The following is a 19314-nucleotide window of genomic DNA, read 5'->3' on the forward strand; positions in this document are numbered from 1 at the left end:
ACCACCGTTTTCCTCCATTCCTCACCCCCGCAGCACCCCACCTCAGCGCGGCGCTGGCCTTTAGTTCCCGTCGCGTTCCAGGAGTAAGCTAAAAGTCCGAGTTGGTGTTTTCGGCCGCCTCCCCGAGGCAGAAAAAGCAGCGATTCCCCCGCCCTCTCCGCGCCCGCCGTCCTCCCCCACGCCGCCCGACACCTCAGCCATTTCACACAGGCCGGGTGTTCGAAGACGCTTTCTCGCAGCGGCCGGCTGGGGTGCGTGTGGAAGCGAGCGGGGTGACAGAGAGGGGGGCTGTGCTCCTTCCCGCCGCCGCCCGTGGCCGTTGGGTTTCCGTTAACGGCCGCTCCGCCCCGGGGGTGGGGTGGCCGCAGGCCGGGGCGGCGGTGGCGGTGGCGCGCTGAGGGCCGGGCCGGGCCGGGCCGGGCCGGGCCGGCGGAGGTGAGCGCGGGTGGCGTGAGGCGGCTGCCGGCCTCCGGGCCGGGGCGGGGGGTCCCGCTGCGGCCTGTCCCGGGGGGCGGCCAGGCCGGGCTGCGGGCGGGGAGCCGGGGGGGCGGGTGACAGAGCAGCAGGCGAGAACGGAGCGGCAGACCTACACAGCTCCGTCGCAGCCGACACTTGTCCACGGGTCCAGCTTCGCCTTCCCTTTTCGCCCTCTGCCTTTCCTCTCCGAGCCGCTAAGAAATAAGGCGTGTTGTCCACCCCTAGGAGAATTTTTTGGCACCGGGGCTGCACTTCACATTTTTAAAAGCAGTATGTTATTTAACATTTTTTCCCCCTCCAAGTTAGACAAGGATTGCTACACTCATTTTATGGGAAAAATTAGATACGCGGGGTATAAAGTTTCTAAAAGGTACAAAGGTATCGGAGGTAAGACAGCCTCACGTGCACCTGGTCTGGGAGAAGTCCAGCTTGCTGGATGTCAGCAGGTTTCCCCACCCCTCACTCCAGTGTTCAGGCATGAAGCATTCTGCTCTTGCAGATGCCCAGCAATGCCCGAGTCCGACAGGGCTGATGAGTCTGCATCTAGTCCAGCTATGTGGCACAGGTGTTTTGATGTAGGCATGCTTCTAGCTCAGAGCCAACCCAAAATGCAGCAGTGGCTGCTGCTTTGTTTTAAAATGCAGCCATGAACTGTTACTGTACACCTTTAATTCAGTGGCTGATGGCTAGGAGCATTCACCCAGGTCATGGGAGAGTTCATTCAATTCCATCCTCTACCTGAGGGCAAATGAGACTTACATCTTCCTCCTAACTGGCAACAGGATCTTTTTGGCACTCTTCAGCTTCCTTTTGAAGCTGTGTCATTGTGCACGAACTTCTAGAAGTTGACTGAGATGGTAGAGGCAGGAACTGGAGTGGGGGCAAAAAGGGCCTCCAAGCTGTTCTCTAAGGATGGTTTCTGGGTTGAAAATGTGCATAGTCAGAATATGGAAACTGCGCAGAGCAGATCTCCTCCCTCCCCTCCCTTGGCCCCCGTACAAAGCATCCCCCGACCCCTCGTTAGCCTGAAACATGTCTTTGATTTAGTGAATCTTGTACATTATTCACTCAGTTGGAAGAGCTGTAACCGAAGAGGAGGTGAGTACCTCCGGTCCAAAATAACCAATGCTTCCACAGTTAATGGGTATTTGTGAGATGAAAGGGTTTGGTATTACATTGTGCAGAAAACAGAATTGAGTGTAACTGTTTTACGTGATAGATTAATGTGCTAAATGAAGACATTGCTAGCTTTCTCTCCAGAAGGAGCTGGGTAGAGACAGAATTTAAAATATAACCTGCTGGGGATTTCTGTTTTGTCAGTCCCTAAGTGTCAGACTGCAGGTCTTCTATGGATTCAGAAATCACGTGCTTATCTTTTTACATGCACTGCATGGAGCGTATGATTTGGTTTCCTGCTTCCACTCTAAATGCCTTTCATGCAGGTTAGCCTGTGTGACAGCTGTTCTTCTTGGTTGGGTTGGGACTATCTTGTATGAGGATCATCAGTAGAGAAGCACTTGACCTGGGATATATATGCAGGTGAGCCCTAGGACTCTACTACCATACTGCGAGTAAATGAAATAGCTAACTCGCCAAGTGTCTTACACAGGAATTGTTTCAGAAAGGCTACTAGCTACTTTTCTACCTTTTTCACTTGTTAGGTCTCCTTTACACAACAGGTTCTACAGGACAAAGTTATGTCAGCTATACTTGTGAGTGTAATTTTCACGTTCTTCTCCTCCACCAACAAGTTAAGAGCTAACTCAAATATATTCTGATCTAAAGCCTATTTCAAAGAAATTCAGAAGGTATCCTTTCAATGTCTCCATTCCAGGAAAGAGTGGAGCGGGTTTCTAACTTCACTTAAATGCTGGGCAGATTGGCTGTCTGTCTCTCTATTGTCCTATATTTATGGTCCTTTTGTCACTAGACATTTGCAGCTTGTTATCTTTTGATTGCTTTTTTAAAACATATGTGCAAAAAACATATTTGCAAAAGCAAACGTCTCTTTATTACCAGTTCTGTTAGGCTCTACATATTTTGACACAGGTCTCCATACTCCTTTAATAGTTCCTTAATAAATAACGTGCCCAGATTGGATCACAGGAGTGCAGGTGTGGCAACCGTGCCATTTCCCTTCCAGCTAGCCATTTAGTCATCTTTGCTGACTTCAGCTACTGAACCATTACCACTGTTTTGTGCCTGACCACTATTTCACAGGCATGACAGTGCTGATGAGCTTTATAAAAAGGTTAGCTTTGCAGGTAAGGCTGTACAGAGCTCTGCTTGTGACCCTAGGAGTTATAGTCTGAATGCTGCTTCTCCACTTATTGCTGCTTTCTCAGGAATTTCTGTTCCGTCTGTGAAAGCTGGCCTCCTGTAAGTTAAAAACTCGGCTGCCATTCTTAAGAGTCCTTTCCTATTACCACTTTGATCTTTTCCAGGTGAGATTTTTAATCCTGGCTGCTTCTAATTATCCTGCAAGCACAAAAAAAAGGACATTTTATCCCTAGGCTAAATCCACTTTGTGAAAAACACAGTTGTCCTGGTTTCAGCTGGGATAGAGTTAACCGTCTTCCTAGTAGCTGGTGCAGTGCTATGTTTTGAGTTCAGTATGTGAAGAATGTTGATAACACTGATGTTTTCAGTTGTTGCTCAGTAGTGTTTAGACTATAGTCAAGGATTTTTCAGCTTCTCATGCCCAGCCAGGGCACAAGAAGTTGGCACAGGACACAGCCAGGGCACCTGACCCAAACTGGCCAACGGTGTATTCCATACCATGTGACGTCCCATCCAGTATAGGAACTGGGGAGTGGGGGTGGGGAATCGCCACTCGGGGACTGGCTGGGTGTCGGTCGGCGGGTGGTGAGCAATTGCCCTGCGCATCATTTGTACATTCCAATCCTTTTATTACTACTGTTGTCATTTTATTAGTGTTATCATTATTAGTTTCTTCTTTTCTGTTCTATTAAACTGTTCTTATCTCAACCCACGAGTTTTACTTCTTTTTCCCGATTTTCTCCCCCATCCCACTGGATGGGGGGGAGTGAGTGAGCGGCTGCATGGTGCTTAGTTGCTGGCTGGGGTTAAACCACAACAACAGTCCAAAATGATAGCTAAGAGGGAAGGGAAACCAACAGTAAGGAAACGCTACTTCCCTGGGGTGGCTTCTAGTCTAGACCAGGCAGTTATGACATGACAGTTTTCAAAGAAAAAGAAAGTCAACATGGATTCAGGGTGTGAGGCAAGAATACCTGAGTGGTGACTATGACCGCCCACAGGTTGGTTGTGCAGCTTTGAACAAGCATCTCTGCTGGGAAACAACTGTAGCACCAAGTAAAAAAAAAAAAAACCAGGAACCTTCACTGTCCTCACTGAAGCCTCAAGAAGTTCATTTCCTTAGGATCTAGAAGAGCCTAAGAAACCTTGTTGGTCCTCTTCTCAAGCCTAGCTGAGGCTCTCTCTGCCTTCATCATCCCCTGTCAGACACAGCGGCGAGAAGCCTGTGCTGCTGGGGGCTGGCAGATGGACCAGTGCTCGGCGCTGGGGCGCTTCACTGGAACAACCAGCCCAGCTGGCTGCTAGATACAGCAGTCTATTAGCACTCAGCCATGCTGACAGGACAAAGCTGAGCTGTAAGATACAACAAAACACACGTACAGCTTGTTGGCAGTTAGGGCTGAAATGGTCTCTCACAGTTTAGCAGTGTGAGCAAACTGCTTGCGGCACATGGCAGGGAAAAGAGCAGGCTGGCTCTGCTCTGGAAGGAGACACTCAAAACAGTGCTAGCAGCTAAAAAACAACTGCGCTGGGGCCAGGGGCTGGAGTCTGGGGCTACAGCACCCTCCCTGTGCCTATCCAGTTTACTCCTGTGCCTCTGAGAAATAGCCCAGAGCATGTTTTAGTCTATACTTCCAAGTTTATTTTCCCAGCCTTCTGGAGACTGCTTTCTTTTAAAGAACTGTTATAATAATAATAGAGGAATCGCACTATCTTTGTGTGTCCACATCTCGTCATATAATCTGAGGCGATATAAAAACAAATAAATAAATACAAATAAATCTAGATGATGAACAGGAACACTAGATCATTACATCCCATAGGTAGCTTCTGATTACACAAAGCAGTGGCTGTTTTATATAGTCCTTCTGCTCTGTCAGGTCAGTAAATGCCTTATTGTCTTAGGTTTTCCCCATCATTGATAGGAACTGTCACAATACTCACCTGCCTTATAAAATGCTTCCTGATTTTAAGTTGGAAAATGATGTATTTGAGTTAAGCACCCTAGCATCTTAAGGGAGAGGCTGAGGGGGTGGGAAGGGGCACATTCATTAATTATCTAATAAATGAAATTGCTTCTTTTTTAGATAGTAATTGGCTAGAGGGGCCCCATGAAGAAAAGCATGTTTACACTGCACAGCTTTTTATGAGCACAAACGCGTATATTATGATGGCTTAGAGCCTGGGCAAAAGCTTGGAGCTTTATTTTTGTTTCAGTAAGTAGATTTGATCTAATCAGATAACAGCAGCAATACAAATTTTCACAATAGCAGTTGGCCTTTATCTGGCCAGTCTAAGAACAAAGGCTTACTGTTTGTGATATACCTTTCAAGGTCTTTTTTATGGCCTAGATAAATATTACAAACAAACTCCTTGTCAGTAGGCTTTCTGTTCCATTAAAAGGGTGCTCTTTGAAGGTGTTTGGGTTTATTTCTGAGAAATTTTACTACGTGCCAAATACAAACAGTCCTTCACAATCAGTGTGTACCACCAGCCTCTGGGAAAGATGCCCGTAATTGTTGCCAGGAGTGAAGAAAAGATTAATGATATTACGGTATTAGATGAGGATATTTTACTTGTTCTGCACTTTCTCCAAGAAGTAGGAATGAGTCTCAATTCCCTACAGAATTGTGACATGTGAATATATAGGGAAGACTGAACAGGGAGACTCTTTCATTTGGATGGCAGGAAGGGACCCAAGAATTGAAGAATGAGATTGAGACACTCTATCAAAATAGATTGAGTCTATTCAGGTGAATTTCAGCAGATTTTGGGCAGCCAAGTCCCCAAAATCTGATCCAAAATGCCCTTCCTTCAGTCATAAACCCACATGGCACCACCATTTCTGCTGCTGCTCCCAGTACGTGTAAGCCATTGCACAGGAGCACCCCAGGGTGAGGAGCCTTGCACAGCGATGGCAGAGGTTGTAGACATCAATATGAAGAACATGTCCCCAAGCAGGCCTCCTCGGGGGAGCCTGCATGGAGCACTTCTAGCAGAGCTGCAACTCTGGGTCTAGTGCAGGGCATTCTAGACGCCATGGACATTTTATTTCAAACTTTAGCCAAGGAAAGGAGAGGTCTTTGATATTATGACCCAGTTAGACCATTAAAGGAAGTGGAAGACCTGAATAGTTAGCCTTCCTCAGTCTGAGAAGCTTCAGTCTGGGTCTCACTCAAGGAAACTGCTTTAACCACGAGGCTATAAGCACGTAAGTATGTTAGGCAACAGTACCTTTTATCTCTCCTGCAGAAGCTTGGCAGTGCAAACAAGAATGCAAGAGCTGTGAGGATTTTTGGCCAAGCAGGGGTTGGAAGATAAACTCCTTGAATTATTTTGGAATAGAACATTGCTTGCTTGATTTTGGTTGTTTAGTCCAAAATGCTAGTTTAGCTAAAATCCATAACCAGCCTTCATCTTTAGAGTCCACTGTTGAGTACAGAATTAGCAACTGATGTTACTGTCCTCTACTTCCCTTTGTCAGTACATGCCTCCAGCATAATTTTGCATCCAATCAGTATTCCCCTTGTTTTGCAGAATTGGAGAACTATAGTTAACTCCTCAGTTCTTTTAGCATCTCCTTCTACTTTGAGGTACCAGTTTCCAAAGTTACAGCCTCAACAGCTTTGACCCATTCTCAGAAAACTTGAACGTCACAGGTAACCAGCCCAGCTGTTCTAGATAGAGGAAGTCTCATCCCCATTACATGTAAACAATAGACAAGTTTCCATTGTTTGCAGTGGGGTTTGCTTGTTATTCTCCTCTTCTTTTTTTTGTTTGTTTTTTTTTTTTCCAAGTCTGCTTCATTCTGTTTGGGTGTTTCCACAGAAGGGTCAATGCAATCCAAATAAGACAGGAGCTGCGCTAGCCATGTACCAGGAATAGGGCACATAATTGTGTGTGGGCTGCGTTAGGTTTGTGCATGCTTTCTAGTCTTCATTCCGAGACACTGATCAGGGGTTACTTTTCAGACTGGGCAGCTAACAGCCAAAATTCCCCAGGCAGATAACTTAAGTCTTACCTTTACATCCAGACTAAATAGCAATGTGGAAAGAGGACAGATGTGGTAGGTCATACTAACGTAGGAGTTAAACCCCCTTTATATGCTGGTGCACTTGATCCATGCCACAGGTGAAGTATAGTGAAAAGAGAAAGGGACTGAAGAAGAAAAGATGGAGATGGGAACCGAGATCATTCATTGACATATCAAGACTCAGGTCAGGAGTAGAGTCTCACAGAGGCTCTTGCAGCACTTCTGGGTTGGCTCAGCCATTCCACACTGCTAAACTGTGAGAGACCATTTCAGCCCTAACTGCCAACAAGCTGTATGTGTGTTTCTTTGTATGTTACAGCTCAGCTTTGTGCTGTCAGCATGGCTGAGTGGTAATAGACTGTTGTATCTACCACAACCCCTTTCCTGGAGCTGTTTCAACCATCTTATATGCCACATGGCCAAAGATCAGTTACAGATGTACAAAGATCATGTATTTAAACTTCAATGCTATCAGAACATGAACATTTTCCTAAGATTTATTCTCAAAAGTAAACTGGGTTTGAAAGAGGAGGGAGGAGAGGAGAAAGGATTTCTTTCGACTTTGTTGGGATTCTTGTTCCAGAACTTGCAGATTGAATCAAGAGCCCTTTGAAATCCCAGAGTCCTCCTAGCTGAGATTATCTATACTGAGTCAGGCTTAACCTGAAACTAAGCAAAAATGTCCCCACTTACCCAAAGGTTCCAAACTCCTCCTGTTCATTGTTTCCCTTTCCCAGTGGCTCTCTCATGCCTATGTTCTTTGCACCTGAAGTTGATTTCTTTATTGATACTGTTTGTGAGTGCTGCACTTTGCCAGCTTCTGGCAGAAAGATCTGGGGTTAACTAACTCTCCTAGGAATTAGTTAATCCCTTGTCCCAAAAGAATTTAACAACTGACTGTTGTTTCTGGTCTGGGAAAGACATCCTGCGACCTTTGTCAGTAATGTTGGATGCCGTGTAGAGGCACAGTATACCAGAACAATTTCATAATAAAAGCATAATTACTTCAAGCAGAATTCAGAAGCTGTATATTATACAGGAACCCCAACTCATTATATCACAACTGTAAACATGTCCATCCCTATCAGGCAGGACAGCTGCTCTGGTGAATGTAAGAGAGGGACAGAAGCTGGCAAGAATGTATTTATGTTAGTATCTAAAAATTAGAAGCAAAACATTTGAAATTATATGATTTTCTACACAGAAACATCTATTGCTGATTAGATTCTTTCAAATCTTAGAATTTGCCAGAAAGCAGAAGTGTGGCACCAGTCTGTCTAGAAACTTATTCATAAACACTGCTGCAAACTCAGTGTAGTTTAGGTTAGATTAATATAAAACAGTCTCTGTTCAGTTAGCTGGACTCTGGACATATAGAAGTTGGCTTAAATATATTTTCAAAAAATTGACAAGAAAAGTTGTATGTTACTGATGAAAGTATGCATATCAAATTTTAAGTTAAATCACTGTAATTTTATACACAAGCCCATCTCACTATTGAAAAAAATAGTAAGGGACAATTAAGATGGTCTTTGTCTCTTCAGTGCCTCAAGTTTTTGGGTATAGAGGGGAGAAAAGACAACTATCTTCTATGCATTGATTTTACAGGCAAGAAATCCACCCTGAAGTTGTTTAATCCTGTCTTTCTTCCCTTTCTCTGGGGAGCGTTTGTGCTACCTGTGATGACCAGTGTTGTTTCACAGAAAGACATCAGGGTAACAAACAGCAGCACTCATGCAGGCTCCAAGTGAGCTCTCACATCTTGCTGTCCAAACAGCAACACCCTTAGCTATGGAGCCAAAGGAAAAAAAGCCTTCCAACTTGACAGTAGGATTAATGTTTATCCCTTAATCCTTAATGCTAAAGCAGGCTTGTGGCAATTAAAGATGAGATTCTCACACACTCACCAAAAGATACTGCTACCTTTATTTTATATATAGATATATATATATACACCCTACTCATCTGTGATTCAGTGACCTACAGAAAACGGCCTGTATGTTTTTGCGAAAATTAGCATGAGCAAAAAATTTACTTTTTTTTTTTGGTGCAGGTAATGAAAAATTTACCAGTTTTACCTGTATTTACCTTTTTATCCACCAACCACATCCCGAACCCCTAAATGACCGGTATTCTTGGTCACTGGACTTCATCTTTGTGGAATTATTTCAAGGAGTCTGTGCTTGTGGTAGGCACACAATTCCTCTGGCTGACTGAGTCGTCATCTAGGAAAAATCTCCTTAGGAGGATATCATGGTCACTGCAACAGGTTATTGAAAAGATTTTTAAACTCTTTATATCTTATTGATGATTATATCAGACTGGTCTTCTCTAGAATCCAGCCAGATAGCCAGCGCCTCTGCTGCCTGGCTCCCCAAAACCTGTGGCTGACAATTGAGAACCATTTAGGCCCGCTGCTCATTTTCATAAGCACATATGGTACATGTCTGTTCACTTCCACTGGCGTGTGCTGGTTCACATTTGACCTAGGGTTATGTGGTGGAAGCACGAGAGGCTGCTGAAGAGAGTAAGCATGCTCCTGAGTGCTGCATAAAACCACTTCTGAGACCGAAACTTTCCTTTCAGATCACTCTTTTAAAAAGCAAGCAAATACTCTCGACCATCAGCAAGGACAAAAATAGGGTATGTAACCTGTTCTTTATTTATGTGGACTCCAGTGCATTTTTGTTGCGGGTGTGGAAGGGGGAATGGCAAGTGCTTTCTAATTCTCCATGGGAGAGTTGTTACTCTAACTTCTTTCCTGGCTTGTGTACATCGAAAAGGAGACAGTCTTAGTCCTCCTCTTCAGCTATACTTCAGGCCCTGCTTACTGACAGCCTCTGTGGATATCCTAAGGTGTACACAGCTGTGCTGAGATGGACAGGCACTACTGCAACGTCCACTCTCAGGTACTGCCAGTTCCCTTCCTTTCTTGCTCTGCTAGTGAAGGTTTCTAGGTATAGTAACCCAAGTTAACAAAACTGAGTTTTAAAAAAAGTTAAAATGGTGTAGGTTAGTTCCAGATGACTGAAAGCATCTGCATCAGCCTTCCCTGATCCAGACACACACTTCCTGAGGAGGCTGAGACCAGAGCTAGAGTATTTGCATTCTGTATGCACTTGCTTGCTGCCTTTAGATCTAGGTAGAATATCCACCCTGCGTTGTAAAAGTTCTTTCCATTGCTCAGAAACATATCCTGCTTAGGACTTTCCATCCCAAAAGCATTTGCTGCATTTTTCCTCACCCTCCTACTGTTCCCCTTCCCTTTACTGCTTACCCCTTCTGACAGCAAGACAGTAGAAGGAGACAAAATCTCACATGCTGAGCTCTGGTTCTCTGAATTTCATTGCTCCAGTTTTCAATAACAAATGAAACATTTACACATCCCTTCATCTCCATGTCCATGCACAGGCATGTAACTGAATGGAATGATCATAATTTTGTGGGAAGAATATTCTTCCCAAAAGGTTTTAGGTGCTAATGTACAATGGTGAAGGGTTGTATAAAATGCTACATGGAGGGATTCTGTTAAATTAAAAATCTTTGCTGTCCTCATGACAGCAGTAAGAGGCATTACTTACTGCCAGCATCCTCTTCCTGCTCATGGAGTGCCAAGATTCGGGGGAAAAGGTAGTAACTTATGCAGAAAAAAATTGAGGGAGCAAAGAGTTTACAAATGAAATCTTCCTTGTCACCAAACCAGAGCAGAGTTGAAGTGTAACAACTGTTAAGAGATTGTTAGAGACTTCTTTAACTTACAAGAATGTGGAAAAGCAGGTAAACGTAAAAACAAAGTTGGCTAGAAATATTTCACCATTTTCTTATTTTCTAATAATAAAAATAAAACTATGTTTTTAAATTTAAAAACAATGTTTTCTAATTCTTCCACTCTAAACATTTTGAGCTTTTTCTTGTGGTAAGGTGATACACATGTCTATTAAATTTTGACTTCCAAAGTACTTTCTGTTTGTCACTTCTTTTGGTGATGCTGTGATTTTGCCCAAGCTTTAAAAACCAGCCATAGCATTTGGGCAAATACAAGGAATGGAAATGTAAACATCTGAAACATAAATGTAATTTAAAACTATTTGTGCTAAACATCTTATAGTGTGGTGTCAACAAGAACGATTGTAACAGTTAACAAATAATAAAAGGGAAACTTGGTGTTTTGTTTTCATGGTTCAAGCAAAGTAAAAAGTAAACAAGGTCTTGAATGAACTGCTGTATGTTTAGTTGTGTCTTTTTTAATAACCTACAACATTTTGTAGTCATAAAGACAAACATAGTATAGCTTACTGTTTATAATATCCCCTTTTAACAGTGCATGCTAGGTCAAAAAAAGAGGGTAGAAATTACAATTATTTTCTAGTACTAGGAATTATTCCCCATAGTTGCAGTTAAAATATCTTAACAGAATTTTGATACTCACTGCCTGCAATTTGCTTTTCTTTGCAGCACATCCTAAATTTTTTAGTGAGACAAAATGTGAATGAAATCTGAATGCCAGGACTTCAGAATTCAGCACTCTATCATATATTCATAGTCTCTTTTACTTTCAAGTAATCAGATCTTGTCCCAAACCCATGACATTGTCTGAAAAAATGACAAGATTAGTATTTTAAGTTGCAAGGTATGTGTGTTTCCCACTTAGTGTTTGAGCCTCTAGGGTGGAAATCTGCAGACTTACCCTAGTAGTCACAGTTGTTACAAGTTAAGGTTTTAGTATAATCAGATGACTTTGAGAACGTCACCAAAAACATTAGGTACAGTGAGACTGCATCAGTTAGGAGATTCAATGGTACCATAACACCCTTGTACTTCCTATTTAGCAGATTGTCTCTAAAAAAATGGCTAGGTCTTTCACTTGGTATTTGCAATGGGACTATCATAGTGGTTTCTACTGACATACTTTTTCATTTCCCAGAAATCACTTTGTATGTTGGCAACAAGCATAAGATGATTTTAGTTCAAGTGTAATATTCTGCATAGAATTTTGTACTTGTGCTTTAAAGCAGCAGTGTGCTTAAATCATAATAATTATTAGCAGGGTTTACCTTTTTTTAATTACTGGCTCGAAGTCCAACTTTCTTCCTCTCTGAAATAGATGTACTTTGCAGACATTAGATGGCCGTTGGGGGTTTGGTTCCACAAGGATTTACACTTACCAATTTTTAAGCAGATTGTGCTGGAGGTCACAAAAATTCTTCCATTGGGTTGTCATTTCATTTCAATAAATGCTTTTTAAAAAGCAGAGGCAGACGGTTGCAATCTTAGAAGGTTTTTTTAAACTACAGTACACAAACAACCACTTTAGGGCTAATAATTTGCTCTGTTCCTTACCATGCGCAATAAAAAAAGACCTTCCTTGTTTTGAAGAGGTTTTTGTCTCAGATAAAGAGAGAAGCAGGCAGACAGATGGCATAACACAAGGAAAATCCAGCACAGGAATAAATTAATAAATAGATTCATCAGTGAGCTGCATGAATTATGTTATGCACCTTTTTATATAACTTCGGAATTTACAGTTCAGGAAATGTAGTTTTTCATAAAATGTGAAATCTTGCAGCACAGTTTCAGGCTACTGTGTTTTTTCTTTTCCTTCACTATTAGCCTTGTTCCTGCCTATACTTTCAGAACTATTTTACAACCCTTTCAAGAACAATTTCAGATTGCAGGGTTAATCTGAGGCTCAAGGAGCTCCAGAAGAGGTCCCCCTTTTAAAAATTCATGGCTGTTAAGCACTTCTGTGTGACAGCAACCTGAATTCCAAATAGTGTCATTGCCCTCACAAGGAGAGCGCTCAGGGGAAGAGCAGCATTGGCCTGCTCTGTTGAGATGACTGGATGACTGCACTTTACTTTGGTCATCCAAACTGTTTAAACCTCTTTGGATAACTGATTACAGAATTAAGCTAATACACCAACATCACCAGTTCCATGACACAAATTATATAGCTAGGCCAAGATTTTCACACTTACTTAGTGGGGTTTTGGTGCTGCCCTTAAGGTACATAAAGGAGGGTTACTTTTTGGGTCATAGGAGGTTCTTGCATCTCTTCGGGACCCATCTTCTGACCAGCCAGCCTATCAGATGATGCCTGTTAGACTTCAGAGAAAGGATAAATCCCAAATCACTAGTAATTTTTAGTGTGACATTAGTGTTTTATTACACAACTGTTAAAAATGTGCTCTACAACTTACTGCATAGATAGCCAACTGCAGAACTAATGCTTACTATTTTCACTTTTTCACATAGATTCGTGATGTTACATCAACAGCTAGTACTTGCCTTTGGAATATCACTAGCTAGTGATATATGTGCATTTAGAAGCTGTTATTCAGAAGCCCAAGTATCCCTATATTATTCCTGCAACCTCACAGATATTCCACTTGTGCCAAAGGATACAGTGAAGCTTTTGCTAACTTTCAACTACATCAGACAAGTGACTGCAACTTCGTTTCCACTGCTGAAGCGCTTATTGCTGTTGGAAATCGGAATGCAGTATGTCTATCCTGTTACCATAGGAAAAGGAGCTTTCAGGAACCTGCCAAACCTTCGTGTCTTAGACCTGGGATTCAATAGGATTCTTCAACTGGATCTTGATGCTTTTGTGGGCTTGCCAAGTCTGACTGTACTCCGTCTGTTTCACAACGACCTTGGAGATTCCATCCTGGAAGAACGTTACTTTCAAGATTTGAGCTCGTTAGAAGAATTGGATCTTTCAGGGAACCAAATCACAAAACTTCAGCCTCATCCCTTATTTTATAATCTAACAGTCTTGAAAACTGTGAACCTGAAGTTCAACAAAATATCCAACTTGTGTGAAAGCAATCTTACCAGCTTCCGAGGAAAACACTTTTTATTTTTTAGCCTCAGTTCTAATAATCTGTACAAGACAGATGAAATGGCCTGGGCCAAATGCCCAAATCCTTTCAGAAATATTACATTTAACTCACTAGACCTTGGTGAAAATGGCTGGAGCACAAAGAAAGTCCAATATTTCTGTACAGCCATTAAAGGGACTCAAATTGGTTCTTTAATATTTAGGTCTCATACAATGGGTTCAGGATTTGGCTTTAATAACTTAAGAAATCCAGATAATGATATGTTTGCAGGACTAGCAAGAAGTGGTCTTCGTTTGCTTGATATTTCAAATGGTCACATTTTCTCTCTCAATTCTTTAACCTTTCGAGGCCTTGGTGATCTCGAATTGCTGAACCTTTTCAAAAACAAGATCAATCAAATCCAAAGGCAAGCATTTTTTGGCTTGGGAAACCTAAAAACTCTCAATCTTTCAAGTAATCTTTTAGGTGAGTTGTACGATTATACTTTTGAGGGTCTACATAGTGTAACGTATATTGATTTACAGCAAAATCATATTGGGATGATTGGTGGAAAATCATTCAGTAACTTAGTAAGTCTGAAAGTAATTGATCTCCGAGACAATGCCATTAAAAGACTCCCTTCCTTTCCACATCTGACCTCTGCCTTTTTAGGTGACAATAAGCTAATGTCTGTAGTTGGCACAGCAATAGCAGCAACACACCTTGAATTAGAAAGAAATTGGTTGGCAAACCTGGGTGACCTGTATATTCTTTTCCAAGCACCAGATGTGCAGTATATCTTCTTAAAACAGAATCGCTTCTCTTACTGTGTGAAAAGTGATAATGTTATAGAAAACAGTCAGTTAATCTATATGGATCTAGGCGAAAATATGTTACAGCTTGTGTGGGAGAGAGATTTATGTTTGGATGTGTTCAGGGCACTGTCCAAACTTCAGGTTCTACATCTGAATAACAACTACCTTAGTGCTCTTCCACAGGAGATTTTTAGAGGTCTAACATCTCTAAAAAGACTTAATCTAGCTTCCAACCTATTGTCTCATCTTTCTCCTGGCCTTTTTCCACAAAGCCTAACAAACCTAAACTTGTCTGGAAACCAGCTTTTTTCGCCCGAGCCTGAAGTCTTTATGACTTTGAGTATTCTGGATATAACACATAATAAGTATGTCTGTGATTGTACTTTAAAGAGCCTACTAGTGTGGCTAAATGAAACCAATGTCACCGTAGCTGGCTCACAATCTGACAGGTACTGTGTATACCCACCTGCATTTGCAGGGGTACCACTGTCATCTCTGACATATGATGGCTGCATTGAAGATGAACTCCAGCAGACACTCAGGTTCTCAGTATTCATCTTCACCTCCATCACTCTTCTAATGTTTCTGATGGCAGTCATCATTTTTACTCGCTGTCGGGGGATTTGTTTTGTCTGGTATAAAACGATCACAAAAAAAATGATAGACAGCCATCCACAAGTGGCAGATAAAAGCAAATACAAATATGACGCGTATTTGTGCTACTGCAAAAATGACTTTGAATGGGTCCAGAATTCTTTGCTAAAGCACCTGGATTCACAGTATTTTGATAAAAACAGATTTACCTTGTGCTTTGAGGAAAGAGATTTCTTGCCTGGGGAAGAACATATCAACAATATTCGTGATGCCATTTGGAACAGCAGGAAAACAATCTGCATTGTGACCAGGCAGTTTCTCAAAGATGGGTGGTGTGTGGAAGCCTTTAATTTTGCCCAGAGCAGGTACTTCTGTGATCTGAAAGATGTCCTAATTATGGTAGTGGTTGGGTCACTTTCTCAATATCAACTGAGGAAATACAAACCAATTCGAAACTTTTTACAAAGGAGTCGATATTTGCAGTGGCCTGAAGATTATCAAGATGTAGACTGGTTTTTACATAATCTTTCTTGCCAAATTCTGAAAGAAAAAAAAGTGCGAAGGAAAGCCAGTGGTATAGAGCTGCAGACTGTAGCAACACTCTCGCACTGATAGTGTATCGGTTGCTTGTCTCTTACCTCTCTAATAATTTTACCGCTGTTTGTTCAGGTATGTGTCTTCAGGGGGTTGTTCAGGATCATTTTAATAAAAGTCTGACTCAGTGTTCACTGTTACAGAACCTGTACCTATTATTTTGATGGTGACATAGTCCTTGAGTATACTATTCATCTCGGTTTATACATTTATTCAACAAAAGCTTACCATTCAGTATGGCCTCAGTGAGTTTTTCACTGTAGTGAGGAAGCAGGAATAGGAGGTTTTATAAGCTGTCTTGACCTTAGCTGCAAACAAATAATACCATCTTAACTATTTTGATAGAGATTAAAAAGTACACATGTGAATGCCATTGTTTGAATGTAGATGTGTCTGTGTCTAATCTAATTTAGTCTCAGTGCACCAGTATACAGGATTTCTATTGATAAAATTACTCCAGCAAAATATTACTTCCTTCTCAATTAGTGTAGTCATTCAGGAACAGAAAAGGGCTAAACCTCGGAAAATTTTCCAGGCAGCATGGGGGAGCAGATTAAAAAAGGGATTGACTGTGCTGATGAAGCCCTGGGTGTCGCTGTTGGCTCAGGTAACAGCTAGGGCTGCCTCAACTCCTCCTGCCTCCCATCCACTGCACCTGCTGGCATTAGGGACAAAATGCTGCTGCAAAGGGAGGTCTGAAAAAGGACCAGCAGCCCTGGCTTCCCAGAGCCCCCGTGGGCTGTCAGAAAAACCACCACCATTTCAACTCTCTGCATTTCTTACATTTCTCTGAAAATGTCTAACCTTTTTCCTTTTTTTTCCCCAACCAGTCCAAATATTTATAGGCATACTTTAAAGTCAGAGGTTATACCAGGGATTATTTCACATAAAAAACACTGACAGACAGCCAAAGCAGGAATGAATCTGTACAATGAAGATCATGTGCAGATCTAGGCTGTTAGCCTATGGATCTGTACATGGTGTAAGAGATGGGAATTTTAAAAGCATACCTAAGAAATTGTATTTGAATGAATGTCAAAAAACATTTTTGGTCAAGTGTTAATTGAGACCCTTCTTCAGTTAGGACCTTAGTGTATAATTACAAGATACTCCTATCATTTCAGATACTTAAAACTTACTTCTGCTAACCTATGTAAGCAGGAATGACAAGTAGATGCAGAGATTACTGGGGTGGCTTTAACCAAGGCTTCTCCATTTTGTTTGAAACGCTTCTGTCTATTTCATGCTTATGCCACTGGTGAGAGGTGGCTACATAAAACTTGCATTTACTTCAGTCTTTGGAAAGGTCTGACTTTTTACATAAAGGTTTCAATAAAACCTTTGGATGAAATTTCATTGTCTGCCTCTGTGCTTATATACTATTTTGGAAACTTAAAAAGATCAAACCTACGTCAGAAGCAGCTGGGAAAACTTCTTTCTACCACTGAGGCAGCTTAGAAACATAGAAGTAGCCCAGCCCCCATCTGCCCCTTGCAAAAACTATTGCAAGGGGTCGACAAAAGGCAGTAAAAGGATTTTTGGAGAACACGCTACTGAACCATTCCTGATTGTGGAGTGGTTTACAGGCATATGAATAACTGCGGTGTCAAATTTTAAAGAGATTCAAAATAACTTTCTTTTTTACTCACTGTGAAACCGCTCCAAGCCTGAGACTGTCAGAACAAATGCAGTTGGTACAGTCTGTCCTATACAATGAAAAATTGACTTCAAATAGATCATAGGACCCTGATCACCACCTCTGTAGAGTCACCTCTTCTTAAATGACAAAGCCTGGGGAATTGTTGAGAAAGGGCTCGTGCAGACTCCTCTGCTCAGCAGGAACCACAAAAGCATCCTGTACAAAAATGGAGAATGACTATGCTTGATGAATTAAGGCCATAAATTGAGCCTCAACCTCATAACTATTGATCAGATTCCCTTCAGGCTCGCTGGGAACGTTACTGCTCTATTAGAATTTTATGGCTCCTCAGTTAAGGATACTCTCTCATCAGTTTTACTCACCTTCCTCAGTGAAAGACATTAACTTGTTGGAGAGTGTCCAGAATAGGGTGTGAAGTGTGGCACTGGCTCTAAAGCAAGCTATTAAGACGGAAGCTGGTGAATTTATTTGCAGTAGCAGCACAGGGAATATTCAGAGGATGGTGACTCAGTGCCACATGGTATCAGCTCAGATATTTAATAGTAAAAGCCTTCCCCCACCATTGCAACATATATTACAAACATTAACTGGTCAAGCAGGCAGTGTTGTTCAACAGCAGCAGTTAGCCAGCCTGTCAGAGTCCCAAGATTGCATGGGCTCCTATTCAAAAGCAAGGCACTCAGGACCAGAACCCAGATTCTACAAACATACTGCTGTGGAGGGTAACAGAAACCAACAATGACATGCCCACATATTATTTCACATTTTACATGATTATTATTTCACATCCAGTGAAATCAGGCTTCTCCTCCCCCTTCCATCTGACAGGCACACTAGTCTCGACAAAGTGTTGTCCAATTATATTTGCTAATCCCTCCTCAGAGACACTGTTCAACCTGCTGGTAGATCTATCACCTTGTTAATTTACAGTTAGTATCCATCACTGCGCCCACCCCAATAGCTGTACTACCTGTGTGCAGAATACTAGAATAGATAAGACTACAGAGAGTTCAATCTCTTGAGTGGGACACTCCTACATATGTTGCTCAGAATCACTCTGCCTTTCATTTTTTTGTGTCACATCATTAACTCAGCTCATTTGCTGACTTCTGGGTCTTTTTCAGCATGACAGATCTCCTACTTCTCACTGCCAGAGACCATCTGGGTTTCAGATTATTGGATCCCACCTTCTCAATTTCATGTGGTGCTGATTATTTTACAATGGCTTTACCATGTTCTTTTCTTGCTGGAACCGTGAATAGCAGCAGTCCAGTTAAATCACAAACCAAGGCCCATACCTGGGAAAATACTTACAGACAAAGAGCAATACACAACTGAGTGGCAGGAGTGAGTGATGAAGACGCTGCAAATGGAGCAGAAGCAGCACATGCAAATCTCTGGGAAAGCAGAAACTTCGGAAGGGTACACATGGTGGTCTAAGCATCTTACCATCGGAAGGGGGCTTGGGTTCCAAAAGAAGTGGAAACTTGAAGCGAGCAAAGACAGACAAGGAACAAGATACATCTTTAGGGTCTGACTCTACAAACATGACCAAACATAAATGGCCTAGTACAGTACGCAGATTTAACTTAAAACAGGACTAGCACTAGCAAATATTTGCAAGGTTTCTTTGCACTATACAGTACTACCAACAACAAGCATGCAGTTCTGTAAAATAAGGCTCCCCAAATTAGAAGACTGGTGTAAAAAAACCCCAAAAGATTAGAAAAAAATTATAAATGTCTGGTATTTGACCCTGTGAGACCACATTTTTGCACTTTCTCCATGATCACAAGAAGGTGGATATTCATGCAGTCCATGAATGCAAAAGCCAAGGCTTTAAGAAATAATCCAGATATTTCAGGACTGCTGCTTAAATGTGAAGTACGTCTAAATTAGTCAGGCTTGAATAAGGAAGACCTTTAGGAAGATGGTGAAGAAAAGACAGGCTGGCCTTTCCAGCTTCCCAGCCCATTCTGGGCAGTGGTCTTAAATCACATATATCCTCTTTGATTCTTGCAAGATTTTTTAGTTGTT

At 41.9% G+C, this 19314-nt stretch overlaps 1 protein-coding gene across 1 annotated transcript; it reads left to right on the plus strand.

Moving 5' to 3' along the window:
- Positions 1 to 309: 309 nt before the first annotated feature.
- Positions 310 to 16842, plus strand: TLR5 (toll like receptor 5). The gene is made up of 2 exons (XM_075042571.1): positions 310 to 435; positions 13046 to 16842. The coding sequence occupies exon 2, from the start codon at positions 13053 to 13055 to the stop codon at positions 15633 to 15635; it is 2583 nt and encodes an 860-aa protein (XP_074898672.1). The 5' UTR covers positions 310 to 435; positions 13046 to 13052; the 3' UTR covers positions 15636 to 16842.
- Positions 16843 to 19314: the final 2472 nt, after the last annotated feature.

The sequence above is a fragment of the Buteo buteo genome, chromosome 12 (assembly GCF_964188355.1).
Source record: "Buteo buteo chromosome 12, bButBut1.hap1.1, whole genome shotgun sequence".
Classification (NCBI taxonomy): domain Eukaryota; kingdom Metazoa; phylum Chordata; class Aves; order Accipitriformes; family Accipitridae; genus Buteo; species Buteo buteo.

Coding starts and splice junctions, on each gene's coding strand:
- TLR5 (XM_075042571.1), top strand. CDS start 13,053: ATGTTACATCAACAGCTAGTACTTGCCTTTGGAATATCACTAGCTAGT.